The 13,710-nt window shown below is 25.9% G+C and overlaps 1 protein-coding gene across 2 annotated transcripts; it reads left to right on the top strand.

The window, feature by feature from the left end:
- The first annotated feature begins 392 nt into the window (after window positions 1-392).
- On the top strand, window positions 393-1,569 carry LOC129607738 (iron-sulfur cluster co-chaperone protein HscB). 2 transcript variants are annotated; one of them, XM_055518913.1, is made up of 4 exons: window positions 393-491; window positions 555-844; window positions 955-1,067; window positions 1,143-1,569. In XM_055518913.1, the coding sequence occupies exons 2-4, from the start codon at window positions 557-559 to the stop codon at window positions 1,519-1,521; spliced, it is 780 nt and encodes a 259-aa protein (XP_055374888.1). In that variant the 5' UTR covers window positions 393-491; window positions 555-556; the 3' UTR covers window positions 1,522-1,569. The 2 variants fall into 2 exon arrangements, with proteins under 2 accessions (XP_055374888.1, XP_055374887.1); XM_055518912.1 differs by lacking the exon at window positions 393-491 and having other exon boundaries at window positions 498-844.
- The last annotated feature ends 12,141 nt before the right edge of the window (window positions 1,570-13,710 follow it).

The following is a 13,710-nucleotide window of genomic DNA, read 5'->3' as shown; positions in this document are numbered from 1 at the left end:
TGAACTCTTTTTTATTTTGAACTTAAAATCACAACGTTATAAATGAAACTTTTTAGTAACTGATAAAACTAAATTTTAAATAAAAGATGGTTGAAATATTTTGGGTCGCGTGTAATAGATGCATGAAAGTGCAATACAAAAATTTTTACGAACCAAATTTCTAGCACATAAAGTTAATACATTCATTTGTTATCGCATGTTGCGGTGAAAAATATTGAATTTTCTAAATTTTGCTGTTCACATTTTATTCTTTCATTCCATAATAAACCCACTCCAATATATGATATGCATTCTATAATATAATTGTCGTTAGTCCTGTTCTAATTCAATCGATTTAATGCCAGTAAAATTATTAGATGGTCACACCGAAAACATGAAGTCATGTGACAGTTCTTTTGTTTACTTCAATTTGAAATTTACAAATGTTTATTTATATTCTCCACTCTTACTTTTAGATTTATAAAAATTCTGAGTGATAACTGATTGATTAGGTAATATGTACAATAAATATTAATTTTTTTAAACTGATAAGAAAATAATGGTGTTTATTTTAGAAATGAAGAGAATTTTAAATTTAAACCCTAAAAGATCAATTAATTGCTATAGAAATATATCAAGAAGTACTAATAAACTATATCAAAAATCGGTTTATCAAAGTCAAGTGGAAAAAAATGGAATTTATGAAAAAATTGGTGGTTTAACCGCAAATTTTAATTTATTATCAAAAATAAACTTTTGTCAGACAAAAACACAGATATGCTGGAGTTGCGAAAAAAGCATAACATGTGAGAGTCCATTCTTGTGTGATTCTTGTGGAGTAATTCAAAATGTAAACAAAAATGTTGTAAGTTAATGTTTGAATGTAAACACTAAAATCTACACACATATGCACCTATGTACCTAACCTAGCATTATTTATTTTACTAAAAATTATATCTCTATTTTCTTATATAGGATTACTTTAAAATTCTGTCTGAAGAAGAAAAATTTAATATTGATGTTACAAGTTTGACAAGAAAATTTCGAAATATACAGAATGTAGTACATCCGGATAAATATAGTAATAAGTATAATAAATATGTTTGCTCACTTTAGTGTAAATTATAAAATAAAATTATCTGTTATTTAAATTATGCTTTTAGATCTTTAAAAGAACAAACAAACTCTCAGGAATGGAGCTCCTTTATAAACAAAGCTTATAAAACCTTGCAAGCACCTATAGAGAGGGGCATATATTTACTAAAATTGAAAGGTATCAATATGCCACAGGACAACAGCTCATTAAATAAAGAATTTTTAATGGAAATGATGGAACGTAATGAAGAAGTTGAAGATGCTACTCCAAATCAGTTAAATGATCTACTCCAAAAAATAAAAAATGATATGATCATAGAAGAGAAGAAATTAAACAAAGAATTTCAAGCAAATGAATATGAGTCAGCTAAATTCACTTTAGTTAAAATGAAATATTTTAAAAGTTTAGAAAAAAGTATAAAAGAAAAGTTGGAAAACAATTTGTAAAACAAACAGTAATACAAATTAAAAAAACAAAAATTTCATATGTATGTATATACAAAAAAAAATTAAAATTTATTGAATTAAATTTTAATAGAAATTAAAAAATTATTGTACCTATAAATTCTGTTGGTTAACTAGTCTTACTAGGATTCTAAATCCGTTTATAATTTAAATGTCTTGTTGTTTTTAATATCAAATGTTAAATTCTTGATACAAAAAATTTAGGCTTTTATTATGTTTAACGAAATTATTAATAAACGAATCGAATACAATATTACAGCTTAATTTATTTTTTATTTATCGTATATATAAAACATACATATTGAACGAAATTGAATATAATAATTTCAGTATATTATATATTTATAGTGAATGAAAATTAACTATCAAGAATAAAGGTGCCGCTAAGGGTCTTAAATAATAAATGTTCAATTTTCCATAACTAGTTACCATGCAACTATATATTAATAATCTTCCATATTATAGGGGTTATTACAAATTATTCGGCTATAAACATTTAGAATTTATTTAAGTATTACATACATTTACAAGACATACTTAAAAATACAATTTTTATCCTTCAAATAATAAAATCCTTACTTCAACTATTGATATTCTTATTTTAAAAGATAATATTTTATAGTTAAAAGAAGTACATTTAGTACGTTGTTACCAAATATATTTTTAAAAAGTACATTCATTATTTAAATAATATAATTGGAACTCTAGTAATCTCTTCTGGAATTAAGTTATTTTATGTCATACAATATTTTATTTTTTCGAATATATTCTAATGAAACCAATTTACTACCTTCAATCCTCATTATACAATTTGATAATAATGGATGTTTAATTTTAAAAGTGACCTACGTCCTTTTGCTATTTTAAAACTTCTTTATTTCCAAAGCAATGATAATGCCAGTAGTTTAAATGTAAGGTTATGTAATTGTACCAATCAAATAACCAGTTAACAGAATTTTTGGTTACTTTAAACCCAGACAGATCAATATTTCTTTTTTATTTGAAATTGCTTTAGGACACTTTCAAAATTATCTATCCATATAGCCTATATTACACATTTTTTGCTAGAAAATAAATTTCTTACGTCAATTCGTAACTCAGTTTTTGTAGTCAGATGCAATTATTTTTTATTCTAGTTTTCTTTTTTTATAGATCTTTTTATTATATAACAAAATTATTTATCATACGCATTACATCTTCTATAATATGTACATATTATATAATTTATTTTTTTTTTGAGTAATAAATCTTATTTGAAAAAAATTGAAGCAATAAAAAAACCATCCAACGTCTTAACATCAAATACCATTTTTTATGATCAACAATAGAATCGAATCGTAAAATATTCTATAATAATTAGAATTAGAATTTAACATTACACAGAATTCGGATATATGAGTATAATAGATTTTGGTAAAATAAAACGTAAATTTTGTCAATTGTATAGTTTGGAAAAAATATCAATGTAATGCTAGTTGGTCTACCATACCCAATTTTGTATTTTCTTCAAGTTTCCTAACTAATTCTTAGGAAAAAATTAAAATTTAAGAAGAACCTATTATAAACCTATCTATAAAAGATTATGTTGGATGAAATTAGAATTGTGTAAATTCAATATTATGACTGCGTGCCATATGTGTGTATATTTTATTAAACCAAATTTTTTTTACTGGGGAAATAAATCGTAGTTACTGCATGAAATTATCATGGATACAAATTACTTTTTTTTTTCAAATTTTTTTTTTAAATCTTAGTAACTTTAATAAAATAATTGACTTTGCTTTTCTGTTTCAACTATTTGTCATACTTTTAAAGATTTGTGTATACGCAATTTGAAATTGAAAATTTTCTTTTAAGTATAGTCCCTGCTCTTTTGAGTACCTATTGCTTGGAGCCTCAAGTCACTTCTCGCAGTCACTGCCTTCATTTCCTCGCTCTCATATACAGGCCAAAAATAACCTCTAACCTAAAAGGAGTTGTAGCACACAATGTATTAGTCATCTCCACGTATGCCTTAGCGTCTTCCAGCAACCCATTTAGCGAATAACCATTTAGCAGATAATGTTACTTACCCTCATTTATTGTGGCCTATATTTTGTAATCCTCACTTTGCTCTGGTTTTTTCAATAAAATGTATATTTTTTTGGTAAAATTATATCTAATGACATCCATGTACAAATTAGTTGGGCATTCCGAATATAGGGATTTTTTGTAATAACCTCTACTCTATAAACGCTGACAAAACAGTTGCACTATTACTACATTTTCTCTTCTTCTTTACTGGAGAATTTTATTGTAAAGTTCAAATCTTCTCACGTGCCATCATGATATAAAATGGTATCTTTTGAATTTATTATTTGGAGGCCTTTTTTGTGGTCAAAACTATCATTTTCGTTAAATATTACTTATGCTTCTTTTTTAGCTTTTTTTTATTAGTATATTACAAGTTTATCCTTTGAATTATCCTTTTCTTAGTCGATACATATATCTAAAAAAAAAAACAAAAAAAAAATAAATTTATTTTAGTTAAAATTGACATGAAATTCGTGAGGATTTTCATTTTTTCGTCTTATTTTTTTATAATTTAGTTTTACGTTTTATTATTTTTGTGCGGTATGTACTTTGCATGCATGTATGTTTGAGCAACTGTAGAAATACATACTTAAAATGCCGTAATTCTTTGTCGTAATAATTCTTTCTAGAGCATGTTGTAATGATATTGCAAATGATGAGTTAAAAGAGAATTCGGATATTTTATTTTATTGTTTGGGGCAGAGAGAGATAATAATACGTAAAAAATTAAAATTACAGAGTAAGTGAAAAAATGAGAAAAATTTTGATAATTTATTCGATTAAATTTATTTATTTTTTTTCACAGATATCCGATTTATATTTTAATGAGCTTGCAATTTAACAATTGAGTTATAGCGACTGCATTCGTTTATGGAAAATGTACTACTAAATATCCAATTTGGATAATTAAGGAAGGCGACATTTTAGTAAAACCGATCTGAAATGCGCTTAATACTAGCTTATTTTTTAAAATGAGGGCCCTCACTAATATTTTTTTTACCTTAAAAATTAAGTTTGAGTTTTATTTGAGTTGAAATTCAGAAAAAAGGAAAATGAATGGAAAAATATCAGGCAAAAACAGATGATGCTACTTAATTAAAGAAAAGAAATCCTGATTCTTTCTGTTCCTGATTTTGGAAAACCACTTATTTCGAAATTTAATTAAAATTAAATAAGAAAACTCGTAAAAATAATAAGCGAATACGAAAATCTCTTCTAGTTTAGCCAAATTTAGCCATTAACGATTCTTTCTAAAACAGTAGTATTGAAGAATGAAAACGATTTTTGAAATTTTACATTTTTTGTATTTGTTTGATTAGGGTTAAAGTAACGAGCGAAGAGTGAAACATTTTATATGGTATAAAATTCATTCACTTATTGAAAAATAATTTTTATTCACGAATTTTTATTTTCTTAGGAACGCCATTTTATTTGGCATGTTTTTTAAGATCTTTTGTAAACTTAACATTAATAATAAAATTCAAAAAGTAATAAAATTTTCTCATTTCATGAATTTTGTTCGTACACTAAAAAAATATTCTTTACTTTTTTTTTTGTTTTCACTTTTGTTGATTTACCATAAAAAATGGAAAACATTTGAAAAATAATATCAAAATTAAATTTGGTTTTATTAAAATGTTAAAAAAAATAAGGTGAGTTAAAAAAGTTAAAATTAATTTTTTACATTCTGTTTGCATTCTGTTGTGTGGTTATTTTTTTTCCTTTATATGCCATGAATTCCATGAGGCATTCAACCGATCACGATTAAAATAATTTTATTTAATACTCTTTAATTTTAATTTTCAATAAAGTGGACACAAAATTAAAATTTTCCTCGTAAAATTTTCATTTTGTTTTCTTTTTGCACATTTTTTTTTTTTGTTTTGCGTTCATTTTGAGTTTTCCGTACGTAGAAACTTTTATTATTTATTTGTTTTTAAGCGGATTAAATTCTCCTTAACCAAAAAATAAATTTTTGTGTAGGTCGTCGGTATATACAGGTTAATATATAGAAAATGTAAGATAAATGACTAAAAAGTATATTCTAGTAAAAAATTAATATCCAATTTTTTCTTTTGTTTTTTCGGGAATCAAGGGCTTTCCATGTAATAATTTTTTTACGGGGTTTTATACGTGTTCTTAAGATATTGTATTTGTTCTTATGGTAGGCTGCCCTTTAAAATTTGTTAGAGTATTTTTATAGGCATTAAATAGAAAAGTATTTTGATTTTTTAAATTGGAATTTTTTTTTTTAAATTTTAAAAATTTTTAAACTCTAAAATATATATGTATTTGGTCAAATAATAAATTGAAAATATTCTATGGAAGTTCTAAAAATCAATCTTTTCTCGAATATCGTTCTGAAGGGTTCCATATTTTTCGAGTTTTTATGAAATTTTACAATTACAGGTATGGTTTGCTCAAGTCATTGGTGACATTAGAAAATTTATTTATGAATAATTTTTTTTTGTTATAATTTTGAATTGAATACTTATTTTATCGGGTGTGTATTATTAAGCAAGGTGATATTGTATGATAGACCAAGTTAAAATTGTACTTTTGGTTAGACCCACTCATACATTTTGTGTGATCAAACCGATCTTTGTAAAATAATATATGTAAATTTTAATTTTCTTGGAAATGTATATCAGGTTTAATAAACGATGACGGCAATTCGGTAATTGACAATCAAATCAAAAAATATTTTTTTTTTGCAAATTTTTTTTTTAATTCTTTGTTGATGTTAAAAAGGCATTTCTATATTTTTCCTTTTATATATAGAATAATAAATACATAAAATTTATATTAATAATAAGAAATTAATATTTACTTGGACATTTACTTCAAACTTTTAATCGAAAAATCAATTTTACATTTTCCTATATATATGTATGTATATATATGTATATATATATATATACATGCATAATATATATACATACATACATATGTACATGCATAACTATAATTCTCATGGCATTAAAAATTAAACAAAAAAAACGATAAAATTTTTTAATTTATTTTGTTTAATTCTTTTTAAATTGAATACATATGTACATATATTAAAAAATTTCTTAGGGGGAAAAAAATTTTAATCAAAAAATTGATGATTTTTCTCTATTCTTCTCTGTACTATATAATGAAAATCAATTACAGAAGCACAATAATTAAATAAAGACTGAGAATTAACTGTAGGCTCCGAAAAATTATAATTTGTTCTGTGAGAGTCCATTTCATAATTTATTGAACAAATTATAATTTGTTCTTAGAGAAACGACGAACTTCGTGATAAACGACAATTGGACCATAAATATTATACATATTTAAAATAAAAGGCCAATTCATTCTTGCTGATAAAATGTCATATAAAAATGTAACTGATGCAACAGTTTGAATTTCTATCAACTTATATTTGGTAATATGTAGCCAGTAGTATTCACCTTTTAACTAAACTTGCGTAAACAAAATCTAATTATATTTTTCTGTAGACTGATTCAATATCCCTAATATGTTATATCCTAGTATACGACGGCATTCATATACATGGATGTGGCATATTCAAGATCCGGGCGAACTAATAAAGTAAACAAGCTTTTGAAAGTGTAAAAATCAGAAAATTGTGAAGAGTGTCGCTTGATAAAAAGAAGCATAGAAAATAATAATATAAAATTTTACTTAGATTGTCGAGAACTTTTCCAATATTACCTTTTTATACTATGTATTAATCACATTGATATATACATATATATAACGTAAAATTTAATTTAATCTTTTATTACTTTAATATTAATTTATTTCATTTTCATTATTACTTTAAATATTGACACTATTTTTAATATATATATATAATTTATTATTTTATTATTAGTATAGTTTTCTTCCGCAATCACATTATAATGTGTGTGTATGCTTGTGTGTGTAACATTATATATTAAACGCATTTACATAACAATAATTATTTCCCACAAGATTTATTCTAAATAAATAAATTACAATATAAATTATAAATATTTTATTTTAAATTAATTTATTCTAAAATTAGTAAATTTCAATTAAAAACTTTGCCGAAAATTAAATTTTCTATATATTACACTTAATTAATGATTAAATCAAATTATTTAACAAAAATTTATATTATATATATTTTACAGATTTACATATCTATATATATAGGGGTAAATATGCTATACTTGCAAATTCAAATATATTTACATGTGTGAGTATATGTGTGAGTACATGTGAGAATACGCAGAAATCTTTTGTGATTATTTACATAAGAATAATTGAATGAAAATGAAAATTTATTCATTTTCTTGTATGTTTAATTGTTAAAATATTTATTGTAGAAAGGTAATATTTATATTATAGAAAATCCTTAAGTGCATATATAATGTAAAACATTTACATATATTTTCTAAATATTTTCGAGGTAGATTGATGATGCAGAGGTTTTATATGCGATATAAGTTTTTTTAATTAGGCGCTGAAATTCCTAAGATTCTAAGTAAGAGTTTGGAGTATTTCATATTTGAAAATTGTAATTTATTTTTGTGAATGAACATGAAATTCAAACAGAAATATTTCGATTTAATTTCCTATCAACTTTTGAAGTATATTTACATACATTCATAATTATTGTCTTATAACAATTAAAAACCATAAATATGTTAGAATAAATATTAGAATAATTCAATTTTACTTTTATTAACATTATCCTCATACAAATTAATTATTATAACAAATTATCTAGGACCTAGGTAATTTGTCTTAAAAATATATAATTATCAAAAATTAATGTAGATTATACGGTAAATAAATAAATAATGTATAAGTAGTAAATCGAGCTTCTGCAATTAATGTGAACTAACACAAAAAATTCGATTTCTCGGGTTTATAAAAACTATTGAAAATTTAAGTTATTTTTATACCTATTAATTATATAAGAAGTTTGATTAAGTAGATTGAAGAAAATTCATTTATTTTATAATGTAAATTAGCTTGAACTTTACATTATTTTGATTCGAACTCAGGTGGAGTCTACGAAATGGTAGGACGGATGCTATTTATGTATTTATATGATAGATCTACAAATATTAAAAATTTTTGTCTTAAAACAGAATTAAGTTTTTTTAGAAATATTTAACAATTAGGGAAAACTTTCAATGTAGTAGCTATACCATAATTTTATTTGTTATAATTAATAAAATATTTATCACTTTAATTAAATAATATAATTTCATTACAATTCAAAATTTATTAACCGTACAGTAAAATCATATTTTTAAGAACCATATTAAAATAATTAAAACTGTTGATGAATAAGATTGTTCTATGTCATTTTTAAATAAAAAATTAAAAATGAGAATGTGAAAAGTAAAAAACTGCCCGAACTTTAATGGGAATGTGTAAAGTAAAACACTTTGAACAAAAATGCCAAAAATGGATTATTGTGTGCAAAGTGGTTGAGAGCTTGTACTATAAATAAATAGTGTTCTCCGAATACAACAAAAATGTGTTCAGATCAGTTTGTAGAATCTGATTATTATTTTAAAAAAGTCCTATTAAACACATATTAACTTAAAATAAAAGAAAATTTGGCTATATTCCTATATTAAATTTTCAATGAAACCCGGGTATAATAGGCAGTATAATAAATTTATCAAAAAGCTCCAGCAACTACAATAAAGCGAAAAATTTGGCAGCGGGGGGCCTTGCAGACATGCAGTTTGGATACAGAAAAGGGAGATCTACTATCGACGTGGTGAACACAGTCACCAAAATTATAGGCTTTGCAGCGATTAGCAACAGAAAGATAGCTCTATTAGTAACACTCGATGTCAAGAATGCTTTCAACTCAGCAAGATGGATCGATATAATGAATGCCCTTCAACATGAATTTAATATTTCTGGATACCTACTGAGGATAATATAGACAACTACTTGAGGAATCGCAACCTGATTTATGAAACAGAGGACGGAACACGTGTAAACGAAATAACGGCAGGAGCGGTGCAGGGATCAGTGTCGGGATCGGATTTTTGGAATGTCATGTGTGACGGCCTGTTAAAAATGGAAATGTCCGAGGGTATTCAACTAGTAGGATACACAGATGATGTTGCAGCGATAATAACAGCGAGAGAAATAGAGGAGGCGCAGATCAAGTTGAAACAGATAAGAGCAAACACGTGGATGAGTAACCGAGGATTGGAGCTGGCAGTGGCTAAAACGGAGATATTAGTCATTACTAGGAGAAGAATACCAACCAGCATATCACTTCAGGGTGGCACAGAAATTATTCAAACAAAGGAGGCAGTTAAATAATTGGGAATAAACTTGGATATAAAATTACGCTTCTGGCAGCATATCCAACAGGCGGCAGATATGGCCGCAACAGTAACCAATCAACTAAGCAGATTAATCGCGAATATTGTTGGTCTGGCGCCTTTTAGGAGGCGGAGTTACTTGTCCGTTATCCAGTCCGTAATGACGTATGGAACGGAAGTGTGGGCAGACGCACTTAACAAAAAATATTGCAGGAAGCGCTTAGCATCGGTACAACGTAAAGGAGCTTTACGGGTCGCGTGCTCCTATCGCATGGTTTCGATTTGCTAGCGCTAGAAAGAAGGAAAATCTACACAAGAAATCAAAACATTACTAAAAAAGAAGCGGTAGCGGAAGCGAGAGAACAGACGATGGAGATATGGAAGGAACGCTGGAGCAACAACCACAGAGGTAGATGGACAGCTAGATTGATACCTGACGTCGACATGTGGGTTGGACGTGGGCATGGCGAAGTTAATTTTTACATCACGCAGTTTTTGTCGGATCATGGATATTTTCGGGCCTACCTACACAGGATGGGGAGGTTGAGGAGCCCTGAATGCAGGCATTGCGGCGGATTGGAAGATACCGTCTTCCACACTTTTCTCGAATACAGCATTGCAGAAACTGAACGTTGAGACTCCAAAGAACATCGTAGGACGAATGTTAGAGAGCGAGGATAATTGGGTCGTAGTAGCGAAATACATAGAAATGTTGTTACGCAAGAAGAAGAGGCTGAAATATCTGGATTTTTATAAAACTTATGTTCTAAGGAGGATTAAAATATAGAACACGCATTAAATATCTGGAGGAAGCAGACGAGATAGAAGCGGCATAATTTAAGATGCGTAGAAGTCAAAAAGAGGAGAATTAAAAAGGAAGATAGGTTTCATCATAAAAGAGAGCAGCACGGTTCAATCTGAGGTAATGCGAAGAACGGTTCCGGATTGGATCCACCGTGGGATGGTGGGTGTTTTTGTCGGTAGGAGTTCGACAGTATTGAGGTGTGCGTAACCATCTCATTTCCCATAAAGGGTATTTATGGTACACACCTACTTGCCCACGTGGACTAAAAAAAAAAAGCGGAAAAATTATGTAATCTTATCTTTTGATGAAATGGAGATAAAATCTATCCATGAATGGGACAGAAAAAAAGACAATATTATAAAATAATAATACAAAATTGTGATGCTTTTAATTTTTCTTTCAATTCTTAGTAGCACTACTTTCATATAATTTTTCAGTTTCACGTCCTATGACGTCACAGAAAACTGTCAATATTGCCTTGTTTGTATGTCGTGGTGTATTCATATGATTAAGAATATGCTAAGTTGCATATTTTAATTTGCATTCGACTGTTAATTTGTATATAAAAATGATTTTCAATCTAGTTTTTTATTATCATAAATTTGAATTTATATATTTAAGATATATAAAATAAATTCTCTAATAATTCTAAATTAAATTACATACAAGTGTTTTATAAGACTTTTATGAATTTTTGTAATACTAATAGTGAATAAAATTATTTTTATATATTATATTATGTACATATTATAATTATAAAGTTAAACCAAAAATTTTGTATTGAAAAATTTTCATTTTTGATTTATTTTACATAATATTTTTCACTTAATTCAATTTAATTTTGTAATATGTATTCATTTTCAGTGAATTAAATTTTCATTTAATTTAATTTACTATTTGTATATGTATATACACATAGTGTAATATTAAATTTCTCGCATATATACAAATATACGGAAACCTAAAATTATAAAAAGAAATAAATGCATATAACCTAGATTGTATGTAATAGCAAAATAGTAAAGAATATGCTTTAATAGTAGATTCGTAGCTGCACTTGTATACTCTCTCTATATATGAAGATTCTTCCGATGCAATTTAATGTATGTTTAAATATTCATATATATATATATATATATATGTATGCAGGTTTAAGATGTTAAATTCATTTATCATAATAGTCTACTTGTGTATAAAAACTTAAAAATTCATTTTATATGAAATTTAAGTGAATTTTATAGTTGACTATGTAATATGGTGTGTGCTGTTAATTTCACTTAAATAAAAATTTTATAAATTAAGTTGATTATGTTCAACTGTAATACTAGTTTTCATATACGGTACATAAGCGTATTTATAAATAAATATACGATCAATAGAAAGTACTCGTAATTCTCAAAATTTTCTTCGTAGAAGTAGAGTCCTAAATTTCGCCTTATAAGTCTTTAAAAATATTATAGTAATATAGTATAATACTATAGCTTTTTTGTATAACCTTTAAAGTATAGTTAGATTTTAGTCATATATCTAACTAATCTTCAATGTCAATTTTATCTGACAACTTTGGCAGTGTAACTTCTTTTTTATTAAGTGCGGCAATGATCTATTAACGTAAAAATTTTGCTTACAGAGGTGGGCTGTTTTTGTTTAAAAAGGAAAACTGAGTTCATATAATAATGCTATTATATTTCTTAATGTTCATTAACGATAACGCAGCTTATGAATGACAAGCGTTTTCAAGTTCTACATTGTTACAATACGATTTTTAATTCGGTTTAACCATTAGGCAGCTTAATACAAATTCTTTTTCTATAAAATTAACAAATTGACACATCTTGCTTTATTAATAAAATCGCAGGCATTAAAATCAATTCTATTAAAAATTCTATATAAAGTTTTCAATTCAAAAGTTTCCTTCCTCGAAATTCATAATTTTATATTAGTATTTAATTTTTATAACACTTATGTTCTAAGGAGGATTAAAATATAGAACATGCATTATGTAGAGTATGATATGATGTTTGAAAATATTTGTAAAATTGTTCATATACACTTCTGCATGTGTGTGTTCTAACAACCAAAATCTCTAATTTTAACTTTAAAAAAATCCATTTCAATTCTTTTTCACTAGATCACTATGCATTTTATTTAATTTTACAAAAATTTTGGTTGTATCAAGAATCGCTTAGTTTTTTATGTATCCTTGAAAATTTTCTTATATTATAATAAAATGCAGAAAAGTGAACCATAAAAATTCACTTTTTAAATTTTGAATATAGCAATGATTTTGTAATAAAAAAAAATATAATTTTTTTCGAATGCAGGTGCAAAAGATTAAATTTAAGGTGGTTTTCGTATAAAAAAAATCATTTTAAATGAAATTATATTAAAAAAACGAGAAAAAATAGAGTTGAACATATCAACTCTTTGATACTTGTACGAACTTGTTATATAGTTTTTCAGTGAACCAATATGATGACAATGGGATATACTACCTTTAATTTACCTCGCTTTTATTTTACAAGAAATGGGATAAATTATCCACGTGATGTTGAACCTTTTGTATTCGACTGTATTCAACAATTTACTCGACAAATTCATTTATCCAATTGATCAATCAATACAAACGGTAAGGCAAATTTATAACAGTTTTTATATACGGGTATAAAAAAAGAGAGTTTTTTTGCTTTTTTCTATTTTTTAAATTAAATTTTGAGTTTTTGGTTTAACTCTAAAAAAATCTTTCTACTTTATAATATTGTAAAGTTATTATTTCGGTCTTTTGGCAACCATATTAAATATTGTAGTTAATAAGTGCACAACTGAGGTAAAATTGAACTTATGCATATATGAATGAGTGGCTAGATTATAATAAGTTTTCAATCACACACAACTTAACAAGCATATTGAAGTTTTATATACCTGCAATATTACTATGGTGAATAAATATAGAATAATTTCATATTATGG

The sequence above is a fragment of the Condylostylus longicornis genome, unplaced genomic scaffold, assembly GCF_029603195.1.
Source record: "Condylostylus longicornis isolate FDR11 unplaced genomic scaffold, ASM2960319v2 ptg000028l, whole genome shotgun sequence".
Classification (NCBI taxonomy): Eukaryota; Metazoa; Arthropoda; class Insecta; order Diptera; family Dolichopodidae; genus Condylostylus; species Condylostylus longicornis.
This window is presented reverse-complemented; position numbering and strand designations above follow the sequence as displayed.

Coding starts and splice junctions, on each gene's coding strand:
- LOC129607738 (XM_055518912.1), top strand. CDS start 539: ATGGTGTTTATTTTAGAAATGAAGAGAATTTTAAATTTAAACCCTAAA. Junction 845..954: donor AAAATGTAAACAAAAATGTT/GTAAGTTAATGT, acceptor TTTCTTATATAG/GATTACTTTAAAATTCTGTC. Junction 1,068..1,142: donor CCGGATAAATATAGTAATAA/GTATAATAAATA, acceptor TTATGCTTTTAG/ATCTTTAAAAGAACAAACAA.